General features: G+C 39.5%; 1 protein-coding gene and 1 long non-coding RNA gene across 2 annotated transcripts; one reads left to right on the forward strand and one right to left on the reverse strand.

The window, feature by feature from the left end:
- The first annotated feature begins 128 nt into the window (after nt 1–128).
- Nucleotides 129–25,115, forward strand: dub (duboraya). Its single transcript, XM_063011724.1, has 7 exons — nt 129–174; nt 13,766–13,843; nt 16,000–16,077; nt 16,372–16,443; nt 21,244–21,444; nt 21,531–22,025; nt 24,588–25,115. The coding sequence occupies exons 1-7, from the start codon at nt 169–171 to the stop codon at nt 24,609–24,611; spliced, it is 954 nt and encodes a 317-aa protein (XP_062867794.1). The 5' UTR covers nt 129–168; the 3' UTR covers nt 24,612–25,115.
- LOC134330979 (uncharacterized) lies at nt 17,210–19,852 on the reverse strand. Its single transcript, XR_010015058.1, has 3 exons — nt 19,731–19,852; nt 18,620–18,726; nt 17,210–17,414 (listed from the first exon to the last, which is right to left on the reverse strand). It is a non-coding gene; the product is annotated as an uncharacterized LOC134330979 (long non-coding RNA).
- Nucleotides 25,116–26,098: the final 983 nt, after the last annotated feature.

The raw sequence follows: 26,098 nt of genomic DNA on the forward strand, positions 1-26,098 counted from the left end.
ATTTCTGATATTAAACAAACAGCCCAACTTGACTGCTTCCTGTTACACTGAAACTAAGACCAATCTGGCAACCCTGACCTTGGGTGGAGGGTAAGTGGAGCTCCAACTTCAACTAGTCAATACACCAGAGCTGCAAGAGAGTTCAGAGGAGCTCTCCAAGCACAGAACATGGAGGTAAGCTTAAAAATATCAGCTGTTTCTTTATTACTTTTAAACAAATCGTTTTGAACTCTGATCGTTTGTCCACAATGCTTGAAGTTTGAGCTGCAGATATGTTTAAGCTCTTGGTCGTCTCTGATGCTACAATGTCAGGCTGTATTTGACATGTGGAAGAGAGTCTTCTCCATCACGGCTATTAAGCTCAAAGTAAGACAAGTGAGCTGATAAAATTATAACACAAGTACAACGTTTTTCTGATTAGTAACTATAGCTGCTGTCTTGAGTTAAAGAGGAACTTTGAAGTCAAAAAACATCATCCAGTCCTAACGGTACATCATTTTGAATAATACAGCAGTGTCACATGACTTTACCTTGTGATTATTAAGCCTGATTGCTAAATGATGGTAAAAGCAAAAATGATATGGCCAAAAGTATGTGGACACCTGACCATAAGCTCGTTGGACATCACATTCCAAAGCTATGTGCATTATTAAAAAATAGCAAAAGTTACTCCATCTTTGCAGCTTTAACAGTCTTCACTAATTTGTGAATGCTGTCCACAAGATTTTGCAATTTGTCTGGGGAATGTGTTTGTCCATTCAGTAGAAAAGCATTTGATGATAAGAAGGCCTGGCTCACAATGGATGTTCCAATTCAATCCAAAATGGGATTGGAACAAGGGATTGAGGTCTGAACTCTCGTCCGATTGTGTCTTTATAGACCTTACAAGTCATGCTGGAACAGAAAACTAAGCTGGAACAATACATTTTATTTTATATAATTAATTATACACGCCTAAAGTTAATCATTAGGAGGAGCGACCATGCTTTGGTCATGTAGTGTATTAAACGCCTCACTGTTTTGTATACGTACTGATGGTTTGGAGCCAAGAGGTGAAAATGGCATGTAGGGCAATCATGTCAACTACATTTGTGCCAGAATGAGGTCTCTCAACAGCATGATTGTATATTCCATACAGGATGAAGCTTTATATGTGCTTTTATACTCTGTGCTGTTGATTTTATTAAATGCTTGATAACTGTCACCACACCCGAAATGCCTTACATGCCTCAAAGCATTCACAAAATTTCTTCAGCAATTGTGAAACGAGTATCAGAGGTCAACCTGATTTATTTACAAATTGATATGAAATAGTACGCTGGTGCCTGTAAGCACTCCAATTACCATCCTTTTGTACAAATTGAGAAGAAGAAGAATGGTAGAACGTCTGTTTTTGTCACATATACACGCGTACAGTACAACGAAATTCTTTCTTAGCCTATCATTTTGGAAGCTGGGGTCAGAGCACAGGGTCAGCCATTGTACAGCACCCTTGGAGCAGAGAGGGTTAAGGGCCTTGCTCAAAGGCCCGACAGTGGCTGCATGGCAGAGCTGGGATTCAAACTCTCAACCTTTCAGTTGATAGCCCAAAGCTCTACCCACTAGGCTACCACTGTCCCATAATTTGAGAATTTGGTGTTTTAAACTGTGTCCTACTCTTGGGTGGCACTGTGGTAAACTGCACTAGCACATTCCCGCTAGGATCCAGGGAATCCCCAGCAGCCAGCCGGTCCGAGCACTACACACAGACATGATTGGCAATGTCTAAAAAGATGGTGGGCAAAACCCTGGAATGGATTGGCATCCCATCCAGGGTGTGTTACTGCGTTGTGCCCAGTGATTCCAGGAAAACCGGACCCACCCTGACCAGGATAAAGCTGAAGTAGAACATGAACATCTTTGACTTTAATTAATCTCTGAGAATTAATAAAACATGCATACATTTTTTTGCCTTTTTACTTTCATTAAAAATACCAGAATATATTACGAGCACCCCCACATCCCCCTGCCATGCAATAACAGCTGGTGGTCAGAAGTGCTTGAAATAACATCCATCCATCATTTTGGCTCCATCCCAAACCACATACAACTGTGCTAACTGTATGTCAGATGAATGCAATTCACTATATAGTGCACAGTTGCAGTTGGGTTCAGTCATCCAGCAGCCTCAAATTACTGTGTTAATTTCTCTGCAATGTATTTATTTGTTGGCATAGCAGTCAAATGTAAAGCTGTAGTTTACAGGGATCTGTCAGCATCCGAGAGTAATTTGCCTGACAGGTATAACTGGCTCATTTTGTCACTGGTTAAGCAAGATCACCCCACAACAATAGATAGATAGATTCAACTTTATTGTCATTGATCAGTACAGGTACAAGGCAACGAAATGTAGTACCAAACCTTCTACATTAAATATATGCACAATGATGGTTCATCTGTCCCAACAAATAAACTTTCTATAATCAGAATAATCAAACTAACAAACTACTTAATTTTATTTGTTGTTGAGGAGCACAACTATACATTTATATAGAGTTTTAGGTTTTCTTTAAGCTTTAAGTTCTTTTTTCTAAGCCTTTATGGTCTGGTATTTAATTATAAATGTGTTTTTACTAATTTGGTGCTTTATAATATAAGCACATTATGAGTATTTAAATACTAGAGTAATACTAGTGTAAATTATAAACAGGAACCAAAGCTTTTGCAATGCATTGAGGGATTAAATACATGTAACCTGTTAATTATTAAGTAAACAGTGGTTGTTTAGATTTAGGACTTGGTATCGTTAACATGTAAGTATTACAGCTAACATGAGGTTTGCTAACCACCAACAGTCTACATCTGAACTTAGTCTTTTTAATCTGATAACAGGCCACGTCCTGTTGGGGGAACACAAAGTTAAAGCTTAGTTTGTAAGTGCATTTTGTATTAATCTTTTTTTTTTTGATGGCCTTCAGCAACTACCATCAGACTGAATTAGTGAACTTCAGTTAAATACACAAGGTCAATATGTGATTATTGCTGTTATAAACAAGGTATGTAATGTGGTTAGAAATAAATAAGGACAGTGGTACCCTGAAACTCAACGTCAAGTGGTTCTGGAAGTGGCGTTGTGTTTACAAGACGTCGAGTTTCAAGGTTTTTTGTCCTGTTTGGGAAACCTGTTAATGCGTTCCATGGTCCCTTGGGTTGTTTTTGACACTTATGAACTGAAAATAACACAAATAAGAAGCTGATTCTTACAATTTCTCAGAACCTCGAGCTGTAACACAAGTTTAAAAGTGAAACAGTGAAGAAAAATCCAGATAAACACAGATACATGTGGAGCTTTCAGACTGGATCTTACGGTTATTCCACACAAATGCAGATTCAACTCATATTCACACATATTTACTTCACCACTCAAGACGAGTGCTGAGCAAAGCGGCTGATCATTGTTAATATGAAATTAAATAAATACGTTTTTTTTTAAACAAACTGAACACGTTGAGTTTAAGGGAAACGTTGAGTTTAGGGGTACAAAGTTCTCAACAAAGGGTGTCGAGTTTCAAAGATTTTGAGTTTAGGGGACGTTGAGTTACAAGGTACCAGTGTTATTTTGCAGCGCCAACTCGTGTGTTTTTAACCCGTCAAACCATTCTGAAAGCCTCTTTTTGACTCAAAAACGTCTCTCAAGTTAAAGAAAAGCAAGTTGGAATGGCAGCGCACTAACTGACACAGGAAGTGGTGTAACCTCATCCGTGGAACAGATGAAAATGGCGAGCTGGTGTGACGCACTGCTGTTAGTGTGTGAGAGGCAGAGTAGTAAGGAAATGATAATTCTGTTTGATATGGTTCACGTGAAGCCTTGCTGAAGTGTGTAAGAAGAAAAGAAATGCCAGTCAGTGTCAACGGCTTGTGGCTATTTTGAGTTTTATGGCTGCAGAGATGTCAGTGGTAAATAGCCCGACCTTAATCGTCATTCCAGCTGATTAGTGATTCTAGCAGCCTTATTCAAGAGTGTAAAGTGTGATAAACTGTTTTATTATAAGCAGATTATTACAAAATTGCATTTTACTCACTGATTATTTCTTAATGCAAATGCCCAAAATGTTGTAACACTATAACTAAACACTTGCCTGGGAATTGTGAAACTGAGCTCACATTAAAATAGATTTTCATCGTTGAGAAAATTGAACCCTTAAACTCAACGTGTTCAGTTTGTTTGTTAAAAATGTATTTATTTAATTCCATATTAACAATGAACAGCCGCTTTGTTCCGCGCTCGGCTTGAGCGGTGCGGTAAATATGTGTGAATATGAGATGAATCTGCATTTGTGTGGAATAACCATCAGATTCCCTATAAAAGCTCCACATGTATCTGTGTTTATCTGGATTTTCCTCACTGTTTCACTTTTAAACTTGTGTTACAGCTCGAGCTTCTGAGAAATTGTAAGAATCAGCTTTTTATTTCAGTGTATTTACATTATATTTGTGTTATTTTCAGTGTATAACTGTCAAAAACAACCTCATTATTTTACATGAGCCTAAAATATACGCAAGTCCACAGGACCATGGAACTCATTGACAGGCTTCCCAAACATCGTTATGGGAAAAATACCTTGAAACTCAATGCCTTTTAAACTCAACGCCACTCCCAGAACCAAATGACGTTGAGTTTCGAGGTACATTCAAGAATATTCCTACTCTAGTGAAGCTCAAACATTGTACTTATTTTTCATTCATTCATTCAATCGTTCGTTCGTTCATCTATTCATTGCCTGTTTTTCCACCGCTTTAACCTGCTCAGTATCACGGTCAGTTTGACTTCTCAGACATAGCCAATCATATGTTTAGGTAGACACCCGAGCAGGTCGTTAGGATCGCTTGGGATTCAAACCCCTGGATTCCAAAAATTGTGGGCTAGTGTAATTTACCACTGCAGCATCAGAGCAGCATCTGAGCATTCTGTAAAAATATTGAATTGATTGGTTTTGGAGGCTTCGTTCAGTTTACTACACACTGTACAACCGCTTTATCATTGTCAAGGTATCAGTGGATTTAAAGCCACCTGAAAATATTGGCAATATCGGGAATTAAGACGGGAAGAATAGATTAGAAAAGAATACCTTTATTTGTCATTTTTACTTATACAGCTGTACAGTACAACGAACAACACGCCTGGAACCGAGAGGGTTAAGGGCCTTGCTCAAGGGCCCAACAGTGGCTGCATGGCAGAGCTGGGATTCGAACTCTCAACCTTTCAGTTGATAGCCCAAAGCTGTACCCACTAGGCTACCACTCTCCATAAGTGCTAGAAGTACTAGACATAGGGAACATGCAAAACTCCTCACAGGCAGTGACTGGAGGATCAAACCCTAGTACTATCTGACATTCACACTCCTTTCTGCCCTGCCATGCTGCCCACGATCAATGTTAATAATTCTAATCACATGTGAGACTACAGTTCATCCACTTGTTTGTTTCTTTCTTTTTTAACCGATTCTCTATTTTGCATTTTAACAATACATGATGGTACATTTTCACATGACATACTTAATAATGAGTTTGTGGTCGCTACGTTTTAAAGGTACATTAATGGTGGTTTCAGTTTAGAAACTGGCCATCAGTAATGATTTGGTTTGTGGTTAACAGTCCCTGTAATTACAGTGTGACTGTAGACTATATAGTTCTTTCAAACCCTGAACTTAGTAATACTACATGCAAAACAGGAGATGCACTATAATGCCAAAAGTTTTTTTCTAGTAAAGCTCAAACATCGTACCTGTTTTTTGTTCATTTATTTTAGTATTACAGTCATTTTTTTTTCTTTTTTTTTTTTTTCCTTGTATCTATGTTATCCTAATGTTTTGGGAGGTTTCCCTTTGTAGGGTGCCACTGTCACCCTAGGCTTAGCAGGCCATCTGTGAACATGCCTGTTATATACTAGCAACCCAAAAGCACGTGGATGTCTGACTATACCATGAGATTGGTGGAGATTTAAGTTCATTAGTATAGAGCTGACCCCTATAATAGCTACAAGATTCTGGGGGTCAGGCACTGATGTTGAAAAGTGTTTAATGGGACAATAAGCAGTTCAGTGAATTTCCTACACACCAAACTCACTTTACACACAGGAGCACAGTAACTCTGGAGAAGGAAAATATCGTCCCCCAAACTTTACTATAATTTGATGTGGATTACTGTGTAGATTTTGATTGACCAACTTAATGATTAGGAGTCTCCACATACTTTATTATATTGTATAGACAATTTATTCCAGTTTATCAGATGCAAGCAGAGCCTCTTGTTTACTTTCATCACCAGTAGGTTACAAATTACAAGCTGTTTGGTGTGAGACACCCAATTACCTCTAACATACCAAGTGTGAATAATACTGTTTTGCTACACTCACTGTGCTGAGATCATCAGAAGCTATTTGTTGCTTGATTACACCACAAGAGAATTGTTACTAGCAATTTGAGGAAACTGTGACTGGCTGTCATTGGTAGTGTCAACAACCAGCCCCCCACCACACACACACACACACACACACACACACACACACACAATAACTCAAGATCAGTTTCTAAAACAGAAAGTGCTTGAAATGCCAAGCCGATGTCTTGAATTCCATTAAAATGTATTAAGGTTTTCATCAGAGGGGTTGACTGTGTCTGGGAGGGGGGCAATAGCTGAAACAGGTTTCCTTGTTGCACGGATGGGAGTGGATCTCTGCATGCGGTAAGGCATGTAAAAAGAAACAATCAGTGGCTCTGCACGTCGAAGGGGACGCGTGACAGCCTCAGCCAACGCTGACTGGAGGTGGGGTGGCGGCAGCAGAGCGAGAGAGAGATAAACTCTAATTGGTCACGACTGGATTGGGTAAAAAAAATGGAAAAAAACAATGAAGAATTGAGGAATTAAAAGACTATTTGCCCAAAAAACAACCACAATGCTGCAAAAAGCGAACTATTTTCTACCACAGACATCTCAAAACAACCATCAAGGCTTTGCAACAAAGTACTAACGTTATTAATTTGTTGTCTTTAAGATAATAATTTTCTATGCATATAATAAAAAATGTTCATGGCTATAGCCCAGTAACCCAGACCTCACATACCCCCTCAAAATTACTCACTCACTCACTTTAACCACTTAGAGCCTATCCCAGCTTTTCAATTGGCGCAAGGCACACAGTAACACTCTGGACGGGGTGCCAGTCCATCGCAGGGCAGACACACACACACACACATACACAAACTTATTCACCTACAGAGCAATTCAGTGTCTCCAATTAACTTGAATGCATGTTTTTGGACTGTGGGAGGAAACCGGAAACCCACGCAGACACGGGGAGAACATGCAAAATCCACACAGAAAGGACCCGGACCGCCCCACCTGGGGATCAATCCCAGGAGCTTCTTGCTGTGAGGCGACAGTGCTACCCACCGAGCCACTGTGCTGCCCCTAAAACATGCAAACTCCACACAGACCGCCCCGCCTGGGGATCGAACCCAGGAGCTTCTTAATAGATGGATTTAATAGATGGATTCTTTCATTTTATAAGGATTTGCTTTAATTTAATTGAGGAGGATACAAGAACATTTCATTATTTAGTGCATTTTATAGATCCTGTGCAAACATGTTTTGATATTTAATTTTGACATTATTATTATTAAAGGGAGTGAGAATGAGCTTTTAAATAATCCTTTACACTTTGTTTTTACCTTCTTAAAGTTGACATGTGATATGTCAAAGGCATTGGAATAATTTATCATGTTATCCACATAAAACCTCGTCAGCCAGTCAAACCAGTGCATGCCGCCACTATGAGACGTGATTACACCCAGTGTGAGGTGATGCCTCAGCTGACACGAGGGTGCAGTGAGGTGGGTGTGTAGCTTCCTGGCTACGAGACTTCATTATCTCCTGAATGTCAGCTATGTGAAAACTTTATTAATAGTCGCACCTCAGCAGCTGTTAGCCCAGCCTCAGCCTGTAAAGCACACAACCGTGAGCACAACAACACTCAAAAAGGATCTGAAACACTGAAACTGGTGGCAACCAAACTTCCGGCAAATTGAAGAAGTCAGGCCTCACTTATTCAAGTGATTAGCCAACATGGATTCTGTTGGAAAATATGAACGTTTGCGATGGTTCGATATGACATGTTGGAGTGTTTTGTAATCATAAGTATTTCTTCCTCAAAATGGTTTTGATTCTTAATAGAAAGATATTAAAGTAAAAATGAACTGACACTTCAAAAGCATTCAAAATAATCTGTGCAGAAACGTATTGATTTGTATATTTTTAAAGGAGCTGTGGTCAACAAATGGCGCAGTTCTTTTAACTGATACCGACAGTCATAAGTCAAGGGTTAACTGTTGGGCGCCCAGGTAGCACAGCGGGATATTCCGCTAGTATACCAGCGCCGAGATTCTGAACTCCTCGGTTGCCACCAGTCAGCTGGGTGCCATCTAGCGGGCATAATTGGCAGTGCCTGCAGCAGACACGTTTCTGCTAGGGCGGGATGACCAGACTATGTGGCTGGGGTCTTCAGATGCTGTCTAAGGACCCTGATTGGCAGATAGAGAGGCGCCTGTGCCGAGTGCATGGGTGAAAAAGGATTCCGCTAAGGGCTGCGCACGGGTCGGAGGAGGCGTGAGCAGCAATCTACCCTCCTCAACTTCAATCAGGGATCTCCCAGCAGCAGAAGACAAATTAACTACACTAAATTGGGAGAAAATGCATCAATAAAATAGAAAAAAGGGTTAAGTGTTAACCGACAACCTTGCAGCAAGCGAATCTTTAGGCTTCAATAAATACATTCCAGTTTAACATGACCATAATATTGTCGAACATTTAAGACTATAAACATCATGTCTTGAGCAGTTTAGCATTCGAAATATATATAATTCAAAAAAGAAAAGTCCAGAGTGAGCAGACCGTTACAGCCAAATTATGCTAATTACCATGCACAGTTAATTTGCTACACAATTTCTATGTATTTACTAAATTTCCCCTTATGGTACTGGATTAGTAACTGACAGGTCCATTGTTCAAGCTCCACCACTGCTAGGCTGGTACTCTTGCAAACCTTGAGCAAGTCTATTAACCATGAAACGCAACTGTAAGCCACTATGGCTAAATAAAATGCTCTTTTAGCTCTGCATTCTGTGTGTGAATGTGAATTTGACAGAGAGATTGCACATACCAGCCCAACCCATCTGGGACGTTGACTAATATTGAGCAACACAACTGCCGACGCTCTGTAACATCTTACAATCTAACAACTTACATCCTGCTTTTACCACATTTTGCAATTCAATGAATGCACGTTATATACACTGATCAGCCATAACATTAAAACCACCTCCTTGTTTCTACACTCACTGTCCATTTTATCAGCTTCACTTACCATATAGGAGCACTTTGTACTTCTACAATTACTGACTGTAGTCCATCTGTTTCTCTACATACCTTTTTAGCCTTCTTTCACTCTTTTCTTCAATGGTCAGGACCCCCACAGAGTAGGTATTATTTACGTGGTGGATCATTCTCAGCACTGCAGTGACACTGACATGGTGGTGGTGTGTTAGTGTGTGTTGTGCTGGTGTGAGTGGATCAGACACAGCAGCGCTACTGGAGTTTTTAAATACCGTGTCCACTCACTGTCTACTCTATTAGACACTACTACCTAGTCGGTCCACCTTGTAGATGTAAAGTCAGAGACAATTGCTCATCTATTGCTGCTGTTTGAGTTGGTCATCTTCTAGACCTTCATCAGTGGTCACAGGACGCTGCCCACGGGGTGCTGTAGGCTGGATATTTTTGGTTGGTGGACTATTCTAGGTCCAGCAGTGAAAGTGAGGTGTTTAAAAACTTTGTTGTGTGTTAGTGTGTGTTGTGCTGGTATGAGTGGATCAGACACAGCAGTGCTGATGGAGTTTTTAAACACCTCACTGTCACTGCTGGACTGAGAATAGTCCACCAATCAAAAATATATCTAGCCAACAGAGCCCCGTGGGCAGCATCCTGTGACCACTGATGAAGGTCTAGAAGATGACCAACTCAAACAGCAGCAATAGATGACCGATCGTCTCTGATTTTTCATCTACAAGGTGGACCAACTAGGTAGGAGTGTCTAAAAGAGTGGACAGTGAGTGGACACGGTATTTAAAAACTTCAGCAGCGCTGCTGTGTCTGATCCACTCATACCAGCACAACACACACTAACACACCACCACCATGTCAGTGTCACTGCAGTGCTAAGAATGATCCACCATCTAAATAATACCTGCTCTGTGGTGGTCCTGTGGGGGTCCTGACCATTGAAGAACAGGGTGAAAGGGGGGTAAAAAGGTATGTAGAAAAACAGGCAGACTACAGTCAGTAATTGTAGAACTACAAAGTGCTTCTATATGGTAAGTGGAGCTGATAAAATGGACAGTGAGTGTAGAAACAAGGAGGCGGTTTTAATGTTATGGCTGATCGGTGTATTTCACTGTTCTGACAGTAGTGATTACACAACTGTGACTGTACGGTTATGCACAGTGGCTGCAGGGGTTTTATAACATGATACCCTAAATACACCAGGTCTTTATGCCTATATAATGTGTTCACCTCTGTTACCTTTGGTGCTTCTCTTTCTATTTCACTGTAAATTCATTAAGAAAAGAAAGAACATAGCCAATCATTCTGGGAAGTCCCTGCAAATAGCAGGTATCTGTGACATATTACTTATGTATGTAGAGAAACAGATGTTTGTATTGGTGTTTTATGGATTATAAATGAAGTAAATATAGTACACATATGCCAGTGTAATTAAAAATATGAATACAACTGATCTGATGGTTACATAATGAAGTGGAATGCTCTTGGACATCAATTTAGATGAAGTACAGACTGGGAGTGAAGTGAGTAATGGCTTATCCTAAATTAAGTCAGGGCCCACTGGGAATTGGGAGATTGTAAAAGCAGACATCAAAGAGGGTACTGGGTAACACTTGGATAGCCTAGTGCCAAAGCCTTATGCCATCACCAGTGTACCAGGCTCTGACTGACAGTAGCAGATAGTGTAAAGTAAACAGAGGCCAGTAGACAAGATGTAGTCTCACTCCTTAGCACTTTAGCACACTCAGCTCAGGCTGGTTTTGGCCAGTATTACTGATAATGACGGCCAGATAAGGAGGACAGGAGTATGTACTGCAGCAGGCTCACGCTGAGCCAAAATGTTCTGGGTCTGGAGTCATGGCACCAGCCTCTGTGGGGTTCAGCAATGTGCCGTTCCCACAGTGCTTGTTCTGAGTGCTCATGCTTAAATTTTTACTGCTTGAAGGCAGAATTTACATTTGATTTCCTCTTTTGAAACGGCTTGCCAGAGGCAGGTGTCACCACAGATGACACTGGAGACTTTATTCTCACTTTCGACAATATATGAAGCCAAGTGCACCTACTGTCACAGTCGGTGCTTGTTAGTAGTACTTTTATTATGCGCTGTTATTATGAAGTGTTTCATGACATATAATAGTCTAGTAATTATAATCGTGCAGTTAAAACAATGCATCCAAGCCGCTCAGGTGGCGCAGCAGTAAAACACACGCTGAACACCAGAGCTGGGATCTCGAATACATCGTATTAAATCTTAGCTCTGCCTGCCAGCTGGGCTGAGCAGCCACATGAACAAAGATTGGCCTGTTGTTCTGATAGGGGTGGGATATTCAAAAGCCGGATAAAGACTCTCTCATAACTAATGCAATTATGACCTCTGCTGGCTGATTGATGGCGCCTGCAAGAGTGCTGTTAGGGTGTGTCTCTCCGTACACAGTGTTGATCCGCACTGCACTCGTCAAAGTGTAGGTGACAAAATGCATACGGCTGCTGTCCACGTGTCGGAGGGGGCGTGGGTTAGTTTTGTTCTCCTCAATCAGAGCGGGGATCGGCATTGGTGGAGAGGAAGCATGACAAAAAAAGGGGGAAAAATACATCCACTTGATAATTTATCCAACATCTAAATTATATCCATACATAAAGTCTTATAATCTTGCAGTGTACCAAGTATCAGACCAGAAGTATCACACCTTGTATATTAAAATATCTTATTCTGGGCGGGCAGGTGGCGCAGCTGTAAAACGTGGTAGCTCACCAGAGCTGACATGCCTATACGGACAATGATTAGCTCATCCGATGGTGGGAATGACCTCTTGTTTGAGAAGCAACGGGCTGCTGCACATTGGTGGGCATGATGTAGCCTAGTGGTTATGGTACTTGAGTAGTAATCAGAAGGTCGCTGGTTCAAGCCCCACCACTGCCAGGTTGCTGCTGTTAGGCCCTTGAGCAAGGCCCCTAACCAGGGCCGGCGCTAGGGGGGGGGCTGAGGGGGGCATTGCCCCCCCAAATTGTGTCTTTGCCCCCCCAAATTGTGTCTTTGCCCCCCCAAGCACAATGCAAGCAACGGCTATTTTTAAAATTATCTCTGAACCAATCACAAAAATGCATTTTGTTTTACAGTGTGAAGATATTTCCTTGCTTATTCCTGATTGGCTCTTTGAGTCATATAAAAATTGGCAGACTGCCCCAAACAGTTCAGTTCGGCAGTATATGTTCTGTTAGTGTGAGCGAGAGGCAGGTATACTGGTAAACACTTTTTTTTTACAGAATTAGTATTCTTTTGTTTTCTTTATATTTTAATTTCCCAATAATATAAATATTCTCACTCATTCCTATTTCCACGTTTGAATATTCTCAGTCTGTGTGTAGGTACATTTGTCAGCTTTGACTTAAATTTGTATTAAAGCCTTTCAAGAAATAGAGTTGTTCTATTAGTAATGGCAATTTAATTAAGGGGGCGTATTAAAATGAAATACAATTAGATAATCTTTTTTCGCCATTTACATAATCAACATGTATTTTTTAATCATTGGGTTTTAAGTTTGAAAACATGCATTTTTATTTCTTTACCTCATACATCACTTTAAGCCAGTATCAATAGCTTGGCTGTCATCATTCATGCACAAATCAAGCCTTGAATATATTTCTGGCTTCAAAAACATGACTATCAACATGCCCCCTCATTAGGTTTTACTGCCCCCCCAAGCAAAGCAGTCCAGAACCGGGGCTGCCCCTAACCCTCGGCTGCTCCCGTTAGGTGTTGCCGGCGGATCATGATCCTCATTGATTTGGCACAGTTTTTATGCCGGATGCCCTTCCTGACACAACCCTCTCTATTCATCCGGGCTTGGGACTACAATGAACTGGTTTATGCATCCTAGTGCCCAGGTACCTATAGGACAATTCAGTATCTCTAATTAGCCTGGCTGCATGTTTTTGGACTGTGGGAGGAAACCGGAGCTCCTGTCTGTGAGGCGACAGTGCTACCCACTTAGCCAACATGCCACCCAATTATGAGTTGACTACCTATACATATATTTACATAGTTTCAGCTGTGTCCTTTTCTCCCAAACTTAAGTTAAAAAACTGAACCATAAACACAGATTGCATCCAGTTAGTCGTTTATGAATGAAATTTTTCTCCTCCTTTGCTTTATCATGTTTCTCACACAGAAAATGTATACAGCATCTCTCTATGTACTGATTTAATGAGCTATCTACATAACATATCTAGTACAAACCAAATCTTTACTGGTAGATATTTTAGCTCACCTGTATATACAGTAATATCACACATCACTTGTAGAAAGGTTATATTTCCTTCTCCTCCCTTCATAGAAGCTGCTGGGACCTGCAGCATGCACTTACAGTTCTTTAACTCTGATGTTTTTCAGCAGGAGACGAGACGCTCTGTGGCCGAACTGGCAGGAAAATTCACTTGTCAAATACCCCTTCCTACAGGAGCAGAAGGGGTGAGGTTCTGTCCAGCCTGAATAAATCAATCGCTATTTCCCTTCTTATTCCGACTACTTTTCTACTTTCATCTGCATTTTTATGCTCAATGTTGCTTCAGTGGTTCAGACCTTTTCTGCTCTTTCTGTGATAAACTCACTGCTTTATAACACTAGAGAACAGATACCCGACCACCGTGCAGGTCAGTTGGTACCAAACCCACCAGTAAAACACTACGGTAGTTAGAGTATCAAGCAAGTCTGCTTGTTAAATCAGCAGTAAAATTGTTTTAAGGGCTTTCTACATAACAAGTTTCACACACAAACACCCACACACACACTTTCACACTAGCTGTAAACTTTAAAGCACATCCATGCAATCCAGCTATTATAGCTGCTTTACTGTCACCATCTCCATCAACAGATTATAATCAACCTATTTATGTTGGATACTGGATTTTTACTACAATTTCTAACCAGCCACAATATACCTATTTTGTCCCTACATAGATGTTGCTACTAACTAGGCTTTAGATATTACTGTTGCTCAACTCAGGATCCCACACATCATCAGTGACTGGGTGATTAAAATCCAGATCCTCATGCATTTGTACACACAGCCCTGTTCATTCACACTAGCTATGGGAATGTAAGGCTTGCTGGGCTGTGGACAGTTGTTATTATAGAGCTACTGAAAATAAGTGAATCCCAAATCACGATTTGCCACCAGTTTGGTAAAGAGGGGTGCTTGATATTATCTAATTAATATCTAATGCATGTATTCAGTCTGCATTTAGACAGCACTCAGACTGCATTTAGACTTTCCTCTGTCACGAAATAAAAGCAGACATTCCAGTGCCGTCATAATTAAAATGTTCTCTCATGTACACGGGTTTAGCTGAAGTGGTTTGACACGTCTGGGTTGTAAATCCTGAGCGCACATCTGAGCTACGCTGAATGAATGTCTATTAAAGCAGTGGTTACATAACCCTGAAAGGTGATATTCTGTGCTGGTGGTCAATAGCAAAGGCAAGCTGTTTAGGCTGTTTGTAAACCTTGCTTTCATTTCTGTAAGCTTTCAGTGGACTTCCTGATCACTCTTTCTCTCACACTTACTGCTTTTATTATCATTTATAACTTTCTGAGAATATTTCCCTACAGTCCTGCTTTTCTTTTTCAGTGTATACTGGATGTACCGGTCACTCTGTCTGCCTTTCACCATGCTGTTTGCTCTTTTCTTGCCTTAAACCTTTCAGTTTTATTCAGTCTATTTATTCCTTTAGGTGGTTTCACTTGTAAATGCAGATTAAAAATATACATATTTTTTTACTTACACCCCAAATGTAGTTGATTAGCCAAGACATTGATGTCTAATGTCTGCTTTTAAGTTAGAAGAGAAAGATATTGCAGTGTTCCTTATAGATCTAAAAAGGGACACTGTAAAAAGGGGGTTGGGTGTGGACGTTTCCAATATCCCCAAGTAAACAGGGTGGCAAAAGGTCAGTACTGAACAACTGTTAAAGAAAAACAAATCAAACCCATCAAGAAGCTCAGGATTTGAATGGGTGTTCCCTATAAAGTGGAACAGATTAAAATGGAGGTGCAGTGGTAAATGTTAAATTAAGTAGCTGTATTTCTACCTTGCACCCAGAGTTTCCAGGTGGTGCCAGACCTGCTGTGACTTCTACAGGATGAATCAGTTAGTGGAATTGCATGAAGGTTTAAGTGCTGTTGCCACACAGCTCAATGGTCCCAGGTTCTAACTCTGACCTCTGGTTATTCAATGTAAAGTTTGACATGTACTTAACATTTCTGCATAGGTATCTCTAGATGGGTTTCTCCCAAAAACATTCCAGTACATATACTGGCAACTCTATATTGCCACTAGGTGTAATGTGAGTGATTAAAGTTGAATGGCACCCTGTGCAGGGTGTATTCTCACCTTGTACCCTGTGTTACCAGGATGAAACAAAAAAGACAGATGAATGACAAAGTATGTAACATACTAGACAAACAGCCAGAAGCTTTATTATTTTCAAAATTGTTATGGTTAATCAACTCCATTTTGGGTAACAAAAAAGCTGTTAATGTAAAATTTCCAAAATACTTTGATAAAAAAAAACAATGATCCCAAAATTGTGCTTATAAACTTCAGGTTCTGTTTTACCCTGTTTCAGAACAAGCCAGTGCGCAGGAGGCCTCCAAGAACCCTGCAGCTTCCCACCAGTAACAATGGCAGTCAGGGACAGGAAGAGGTGAGATTAGTCAAGAGGTATGAGGAAGATAAAGTTCTACATGCTAGGACATGTCTGCTTGTATTTATTAACGGATTTATAAACAGTAAAAGTAAGCGTATAGAAATTAAATCTGATCTTGGTTAAGAGGCATTTAATTTATAATATGTTAAACCGCAATTCTGGCAATTAATTTTGACCAATCAAGCAGTAATTTTCTACACAATGTCAGAGTATATTTATTGATATTTATTAAGTAGAAATATTTATAAATATGGATATAAATCATGCATTTGTGATCTTTCCTTGTTTCAGCAACAGAAAACAGAAGTACCGTCACAACCTCCTAGAAAGAATCGAAACTCAGCTCTCATTGAGAAACTACAGGTAGGTCCGTTTATGTTAAGTTATCTGAGTATTCTAAAACTAGTGATGGGTCGGTCGCGAACGATCCGGCTCTAAGAGCCGGCTCTTTAAAGTGAACGACGGGATCCGGCTCCTGATCGGGAGCCGATTCATTTTTTTCCGGTTTTTTTTCTTCTGTCAAAACCGCACGTGATTGGTCAAGATACGTTGCGGCGTTTGTGTGTTTACACTGAGCAGGAGGGGATGAGTTACACACACACACACACACACACACACACACACAGAGACAGCGTGCACACGAACAGGAGGGAGAGAGAGAGAGTGAGAGAGAGAGAGAGAGAGAGAGAGAGAGAGAGAGAGAGAGAGAGAGAGAGAGAGAGCGAGAGAGAGAACTCAGCGCTTTACACAGCCAGACATTACACGCTGGAAAGGTGAGGAAAATGAGTGAGAGGAAACATAGTAAAGTTTGGACACGAGAAGCCCCTTTTACAGAGAAGTTTAGACTTCAGATGGCACATAGACTGTGTATTGTAGCAACATCTGTCCTCTCAGAGAGAATCTATTTTAACAGGGCAGATCATAACAGAAAGGAGAAACAGGATCAACCCATCAAAGATGAGCTCCTTGGTTTTTCTGAATGCCAATCTTCACTAAATACTTACAAATACTGTCACCTGGATGCTGCTTGTTGTTTTGCACATTTTTATTTATATTTTGTTGAGTGTCAGTGATGCTTCGTTGATGTTGTGTTGTTTCACTCTAGATGCTTGTTTATTTTGTTTTGTTTATTAGGATTTTAACGTCACATTTTACACTTTAGTCTTTGGACTGTGGGAGGAAACCGGAGCACCCGGAGGAAACCCACGTGGACACGGGAAAGACATGCAAACTCCACACAGAAAGGACCCGGGCTCTTCACCTGGGGATCGAACCCAGGACCTTCTTGCCGTGAGGCGAGAGTGCCAACCACTTAGCCACCATACCGTCCCACTCTAGATGCAAATGTACAAATAATATACACAATCAGATCTTTTTGTCTAATTGAGATGGGTCTTTGTTTTTGTATTTTATAATTTATTGTTGGAGCACTCTGTTCCATGTTGAGTATATAAATAAAGCAATTGAAATAATAAACATTTGATAAAATTTTTGTTACATTAGTAATTCATTTTACATGTAATTTGGTAATAAATTAATTTAAGCAACAAAAAAAATCTAAGGAGCCACTTGGGAGCCAAAAGAGCCGGCTCTTTTTAGTGAGCCGAGCCAAAAGAACCGGCTCTCTAATAGGAGCCGAAATTCCCATCACTAGTCTAAATAAACGAGTCCTAACTCACAGACCCTTAGCTGTGACGCCCTCTAGTGACAAAACATGCATATAGATTCTGATCATGAAGAAAGTCTCCAGTGGTTTTAACTCCATTTGATTTTTCGTCTTTCACCTGCTCACATATTTATGGGTCTCCACAGTGGATCTGGTCCACATACCAGACTTGGTTTTTACACCAGATGCGCTTCCTGATACAACCCTCTGATTTTATCCAGGCTTGGGACCACCACTAAAACTTCAATAACAAGTGCACCTGCCAATGGCTACGGTGTTCCCACCACCACTTCATTTTTCTGACATAAGTCAATCAAATCCTGCCAGATGCCCATCCTGCCGATAGCACAGCTGATCTCAGCAGTAGTGGACAACAGCACTTTATCATTGCACCGCCCGAGTGCCCAGTCCCCCATTGCCAACAATTTCACATTTTTTACTTATTTTGCTAAGCAACTTTTCTGATCATCACAGGGGAAACCCCAATAAAGCTAAGTGACACTAGTAAAGCATTTAATTAAATAATACATTATTAACCATAATTACTATCAACTTCAAGTAGGGTTCTACATGGTCTTTAGTTTTTTTCTCAAATCACATTTTACCCATTTCAGATGTTCCAGATTTATTTTTTGTGATCCTGACTTTTTTTTCTGTAATGTTAATAATTCTCTAAAATGTTACTGCAGTGTATCTACACTATATGGGGAAGTTTTGTCTAATTCCTTTTCTGCCTCTTTCTACACTTTCTAAGATATTATGAGGATGTGTGTACAAAGACAGAATTGTAATGCGGATGTGTGTTCTGACTACTACTGTTTTTAAATCAGATACTAAAGTTAAATGCACATGACTAATAGTGAAAAGACCTACCAGGGTGATGGTGGTCAGGTGTCCTGGTCATATCTGTTGGATTGCTGATGCAGGGCTGAACTTGTCTGGTTGATGGTGTAGTTTCTTACTCATATTTAGCAGAACACCTAGTTTGCATATTATGTTTATTAACAATTATAATTCCATCTGGCTATACCTTCCAGGTATAAAACACATGAAATGATCAGGTGTAAACAGAGTATTTGGGATACAGTTGCATACAACACATAAGATTCAAACAAGACAAATATCCCTGAGTGGCAAAGACAAAAACACTGTAAATCAAATGTATAACACGAAGCATTAGATAAGTTGGACATTGTTTAAATTATGATTAAATTGTGTTAAAAAACCCTGATCTGCCTGTACATACAGGTAACTTATGCAGGTCCTTTCTCAATAGAAAGTAAATGTGATATTCTGTCCATTTTACTTGAAGCTGTCTGAAGCTAGCAGATGTAGGTATATCAAGATGACAGGCAGCTTCCAAAAAACCTGCAATTTACAGTAACCAACATGCAATGGAATACATGTGTAAAGAAGTATTTTACGTATTGTATTTTAAAGACAAGTTCAAATAATAAAAAAGACTAATAACAAGTTTTAACCTATAAAAAAAACCTTTCTCACTTCTCAGTTGAGTTCTGTCGAATTTCAGAGCAGAAATGAAAATGACAGATGTTTTCACATAGCTGTGATTTTCTGATAGTTTACTCATGTTATCAGCTATAGAAGAGTAAGAGGCAGGATGACCAAAGAATCAGTGAAGCACATAAGGACAGGTGTGGCTAAGAACACCTGGAATTTATAATTAAGGGGGTGTCCAAATAGTTTGGGCATATAGTGTTGTTGAAATGTATATATTTTGCATTACTATTATTATTATTATTATTATTACTACTACTACTACTACTACTACTACTACTATTGGCTAGGTTAAATCGTTTGCATGAGTTCTGCAAGATTAACAGTTAATGGTTACAAAATAATAAAGAAAGTATTTTATTAATTAAAAGAACACTGCAATGAATAAAAGGCAATGAACTGCATAACAATATGAAGTGTTTACATCGACTTCTGTGCACTCAAACCAAACTGCACTAAAACTCACCTGAATTAAGATGTTCTGGTTATGTGTTCTTCAATTACTAATATGACTTGATTAATTTGAGTTGCATTAAGTAAATTTCAACGTTTCACAAATCCACGTTTGCAAAATAAACGCTGCTAACACAGAACCTCGTCTTTCACAGGCTAAATCGTTTCATTGAATCGATACCAAAGCTTAGGTGCCGACTCCTATTTATCAAGCATAAGATATAGGGAATCGACTCTTTGTGCAAACGACTCCCAGGACTACCGTATAAAACTAACCTTGAATATCGACTTGATACGAAATATTAAACATATATTTTGTACATTGGAAAAATGGAATTAGGTTTCACTACTGGGTTCATGATTGTTTATCTACCTACAAGTTGTTTGATTAAAATACTAAGAAATGTAATTGAGTAAAGGTCATTAAAACCTAATAAAACGACTGCAAACCATATATCGAAAAACATTTTAATATAATTACCATATAGCTCATAAAGCTAAATATTTAAATTGGAACACTATCACCAATCTGACTACATTCGGAAAACTGTGATCTTTCTCTAGTTAAGCTAACAATTTGACTAATTTGTGTCTTAAATGTGGTAACCTGCATGTCAACATGTCTAAACATGGACGAATGTGACTTAAACGTTTAATAGTGTACTGCTCAATATTTTATGGTTGTTATTATTAAAAGTATAGTAGAAAGAATGGAATAATAATAAGGGAAGAATAATTGTAATCGTAAATGCAATTTGTTCAGAGCAAGTGTACCATAAAACTAAAAACTGCATCTGAAAAACAGATAGCTGTGCTGGCTAATCTCTATGCTAATATATTATGCTAATATGCTAATTGGATTCTGTACATCTGATCACAGTACATAATCCTCCCCAAGCTTCACTGCTCACAAACAACCTGAAAACATGGCTGACTGTCTATGATCTTAAAACAGTGGTCCCCAACCACCGGTCCGTGGACCGGTACCGGTCCGTGGGTCATTTATTACAGGGCCGCACAGGAAAAATAAATAATTACAGCTCGCTACAAGAGCAATTACATTTCCAAAACTCTTCGGGTGTTGTTGTCTCCAATCACCACTAGGTGGGAGCAGCATCTCGTTGCATCGAAAAAAGCTCAGGATTCACATTGATTTTCCATTCTATAGTTATTCTATTTTAAATCTTCCCGCCCCCCCGCCGGTCCGTGAAATTATATCTTATATGAAACTGGTCCGTGGTGCAAAATAGGTTGGGGACCACTGTCTTAAAATACTATGGCAGTAGAGAAAAAAACACCAAACTGTTGTAGTTCACCATATAAACATTTGAGCCAAAATGAAATAATATGCACCCTAAAATGCTGCAGTCAGGCACTTGGGTGGTACAGCATTCTATTTCAATATTACTTTGTCTAAAGTCTAAACCTGCCTTGCACTAACAGCAATGCTGATCAGGATGAAGCAGTTAATAAAGATGAATGAACGAATCCTTTAAGTTTTTTATGTTTCTTATGTTTTTAAACAGGCAAATCTGGCTATTTCACCCACAAACCCCCTACTGTCCCCACTAAGCCCTGGTGCTGTGAAACCTCCGACTCCATCTTTCTCACCCCACTCACCCTGCAGCCCTGTCGGTCAGCTGATGCCATCCAAACCGAGTCAGGAGGAGCATCCGGTCAGCTTTGAAACATCTGCAGAAGGCGGCAATTTAAAAAGCATTAACAAGGTAAAACTCCTATTAATTTTAACATATGAAAATAGGACATTTCCAAAGTAACTGCTTAAACTTGAAGCTTTGGATCTCTTACACAGGGTCGAGCTAGGCATTCTCTTAAACGTCGCCCACCATCTCGACGGCTCAGGAAGTCGAGTGGAGATGAAGCTGGAACTGAAGAGGAAAATACGACAGTGGCTGAACCTGGGCATGCGGTTTTAGATGAAAAGGAAAACGACGTCTTTGAGAAGCAGAAGGTTGAGACAGAAGAGAAAGATGAGACTGATTCAGCATCTGCTACCTCTGAGCAACCAGAAGAGCAAAAGCAAAGTGCAGAAAGCCCAGATTCAGCTCAGAAATCTGAAACGGGAGAAGAAAAAGAGACCAAAGAGTCGGTTGAGGAACCTGTGTCAGCTGAAAAGGAGGAAGATGAGGAGGAGAAGTCTGACCCATGTCAGTTAGAAAGCAGTATGTCTGAGTCAAAGGAGACAGAATCAGTCGAGATTACAGATCCAAAGGTTGAGCCAGATACATCTACGCAGGATGAAGAAAATCAGTTAGAGAAGAAAGAGGAGGAAGCAAGTCAGACAGAGGTCAGTATGAATCCAGAGATTAATACAGGGATACAGGGATATAGGCATGCAAAATGTAAATTATATAAAACATAAAAATGTCCTAGGTACTAATATTTTGTACATTTAATATGACACTGTCTTGTTTTAATATGTGTGTATTTTATAATAATTCTCTAAACTTTGCCTGTATGTGCCTGAGCAGTCCTTAGAACATTCATTCTTTTTTTTATCCGCTTATCCAGTTAGGATAATCCTATCCCAGCATTTCAATGGGCGCAAGGCACACTGCAACACCCTGGACGGGACACCAGTCCATCGCAGGGCAGACACACATACACACACACACACACACACCCATTCACTTATAGGGCATGTCAGTGTCTCCAAATAAACTGACTGCATGTTTTTGGACTGTGGGAGGAAACCGGAGCTCCCGGAGGAAACCCACGCAGACACGTGGAGAACATGCAAACTCTGCACAGAAGGGACGCGGACCGCCCCACCTGGGGATCAAACCCAGGACCTTCTTGCTGTGAGGTGACAGTGCTACCCACTATTTTAAACTGTTAAAAATTAAAATAAACATAAAATAAGAGTTTTAAAGAGTTACAAGCATAAATATGACTTATCTATAGACATGTGTGCAGGTATAAATACAAATACAAATTTTGTATTCTGCCACTTTCTACACAAAACCGTTATATACAGAATCTAAGATATTATGAGGATGTGTGTACAAAGGCAGAGCTGTAAAGCGGATGTGTGTACTGACTACTACACACATCTACTTTCATAGCCAAGATCATTGAGAAAGTTGTTTACAATCAAGTCAGCAGTTTTTTTAATTCCAGTGGTTATTTTGACAAATTTCAGTCAGGCTTTCGAGCTCACCACAGCACTGAAACGGCTCTCATAAAAGTGTTAAATGATCTACGGCTGAATACTGACTCGGGAAAAAAAAAAGTTCTGGTTTTACTGGATCTTAGTGCTGCCTTTGACACTGTAGATCATAGAATATTGCTGGATAGGTTGGAAAACTGGGTTGGACTTTCCGGAACAGTCCTTAATTGGTTCAGGTCTTATTTAGAAGACCGGAGTTACTTCGTCACTATTGGCAGCTGTGAATCCGACAGGGTGGCTATGACATGTGGAATCCCCCAGGGATCAGTTCTCAGACCTCTTCTGTTCAATCTTTATATGCTGCCATTAGGCCAAATGCTACAGGATAACAACATTGATTACCATAGTTATGCAGATGACACACAGATATATCTGGCTCTCTCACCAGATGATTACAGCCCAATAGATTCACTGTGTCAGTGTCTGGAGGACATCAATAACTGGATGAGCCAGAATTTTTTACAGTTAAATAAGGACAAAACAGAGATTGTTGTGTTTGGTAGCAAAGAAAAGAGGACCAGTGTCAGTGAACACCTCAGTTCCCGGGCTCTAAAAACCAAAGACCAAGTCCGAAATCTTGGCGTTCTAATAGATTCAGATCTCACATTCACCAGCCATATAAAAACCATCACCAAAACAGCCTTCTACCATCTTAGAAATATAGCCAAAATCAAGGGTCTAGTGTGCCAACAAGACCTAGAGAAGCTGATCCATGCTTTTATCTCCAGTAGGGTGGACTATTGTAATGGTCTCTTAACTGGACTTCCCAAAAAGACCATTAAACAGTAACAGCTCATTCAGAACGCTGCTGCTAGAGTTTTAACTAAGACGAAGAGAACTGAGCACATCACTCATTCTAAAATATCTACACTGGCTTCCAGTTAGTTACAGAATAGAATTTAAAGTGCTACTGGTCTATAAATCACTGAATGGGTTCGGCCCAGAATACATCTCAGAAATGTTTAGAGAATATAAACCCAGTAGATCTCTTAGATCCATGGACTCAGGTCAGCTAGTTGAGCCCAGAGTCCAAACTAAACATGGTGAAGCAGCATTTAGCTGTTGGGCTGCATATAACTGGAACAGACTGCCAGGAGATATTAGATGTTCCTCAAATGTAGAAATCTTTAAATCCAGGTTAAAAACATTTCTTTTTTCTTGTGCCTATGATTGAGCTCGAAATTTTTGCCATTACCCTCATTTTACCATATTTCTTTTAGTTTTTCATGCTCTTCTAAATTGTAGTGTATATTTTACTATATTTTCTTTTAGTTTTCATGTTCTTAATTTTTTATCTCTCTTGTTTTAATTTCATATTCCCTAAATTGTAGGTTATACTTTACAATAATTTCTTTAAATTTTTCATGTCCTTAATTTTTTTTTATCTCTCTTGTTTGAATTTCATGTTCTTAATTGTAACTAAATGTTTGCAAGAAGTCTTTCTGAGGTTTTAGATCTCAGGAATGTTTTAATGCTTTTAATATTTTTTTTTCCCCTTATGTAAAGCACTTTGAATTGCCACTGTGTATGAAAGGTGCTATACAAATAAACTTGCCTTGCCTTGCCTTGCCTTACTGTTTTTAAATCAGACACCAAAGCTAAATGCACACGATTGATAGTGAAATGACTTTTTGAGTTTTGGATATTTATTGAAATATGTTTGTGTTTGTCATATCACAGGAGTCCAAAAGCTCAGAGCAATGAAAAGGGATTGGCTGGAATTCTTCATGACGGACAGCACAGAAATTCTACCTGCATGGCCAGACCACAGCGATGAAGGAAAGGCCTGGTAATAATGTGAACGACATGGCAGAAAAAGCTCCCACCAGCAAAACTTCAGCAACAGTTCTTTACATTTAAGTGTTTCTGTTAGATGTCCAAGTTAAACATGAAGTGAAAGAATGGTTTTCTTCTTGTACAGTTTTATATTGTTTGAATCGTCTTGTGTTGGTGATGTGATGTCTGAGACAGTATGTTGGATTTTGTACATACTGTTCAAGTTCATGTTGAGTAACGGATGATGCATGTTGACTTTTTTTTACACTATATTAGTAGCAATGACAGATTTTAACGACAGATCTTAAACTCCACAACCACTGGTTTTTAGATTTACATTGTGAAGTGTGAAATGTTCTTGGTTAGCTTATATTGTTACTAATAATCAATAAGTAATTTTAAATTAAACTCAAACTCACAAATTTCTACAAATGTCTCCATTAATGTTTATTATGTTTACATAAAACCATTAAGCACTGAAACAAATACACCACAAGTAAGGTTTAGTACTAAGACATAGTAGTCATACTAATTTACTAATTTAGCACTGTCGCTCACAACAAGAAGGTCCTGGGTTTGATCCTCAGGTGGGGCGGTCCGGGTCCTTTCTGTGTGGAGTTTGTATGTTCTCCCCGTGTCTGTGTGGGTTTCCTCCGGGAGCTTCGGTTTCCTCTCACAGTCCAAAGATATGCAAGTGAAGTAAATTGAAGACACTAAATTGTCCATGACTGTGTTCAATATAACCTTGTGTGAACTGCTGAACCTTGTGTAATGAGTAACTACTGTGTAAGTGTAAAACATGACGTTAAAATCCTAATAAACAAACAAACATACTAATTTATAGGGAAAATAGCACATTATTATCATTAAGTTCTTCATGAATGACTAATTTAAGTCAAATGATTCGATTCACAAGCATGAATACATCAAAAGGTTACTTGTAGAAACTTAATAAAGTAGCACTATCTGAGTTCTGAGTTTGAATCTCAGCTGAGCTATTGACCAGCCAGGCTCCAACACACAGGCATGATTGGCTTTGCCTGCATTGGAGAGAAAGTGTTAAGAAGTCATTGATGCAGTACATTAGCAGCCTCTGCTGTCTGGATAAGTTGCCTGCACTTGCAATGGATGATTTGGAGAGTTTACAGAACATGATGCTGCTCTCTCTATTATGTAGTGGGAGAAATTTTAAGTGCTGGTATGGTGACAAACACTAGGAGGTGCTGGGATAGACTAGACATTTTCAGTTTGGGATAAAATATGAGGTTTTTCTTTACTTAATACAGATACCCTGATGTCTTGGGGTTATTTGATTTGGCTTTTTATTTTAATAACTGAATTGTTTTGGAGAAAAGTACATTTTATACAGCTTTATTCTGCTATAAAAATAGCTAAACGTTCCCCTTTATCATCCA

This window comes from Trichomycterus rosablanca, chromosome 16 (genome assembly GCF_030014385.1).
Source record: "Trichomycterus rosablanca isolate fTriRos1 chromosome 16, fTriRos1.hap1, whole genome shotgun sequence".
Taxonomy (NCBI): Eukaryota; Metazoa; Chordata; class Actinopteri; order Siluriformes; family Trichomycteridae; genus Trichomycterus; species Trichomycterus rosablanca.

Excerpts from the sequence above, each read along its gene's own strand:
- dub (XM_063011724.1), top strand. Across the intron at positions 21,445-21,530 it reads ATTTAAAAAGCATTAACAAG|GGTCGAGCTAGGCATTCTCT; the intron begins GTAAAACTCCTA and ends TCTCTTACACAG. Across the intron at positions 22,026-24,587 it reads AGGAAGCAAGTCAGACAGAG|GAGTCCAAAAGCTCAGAGCA; the intron begins GTCAGTATGAAT and ends GTCATATCACAG.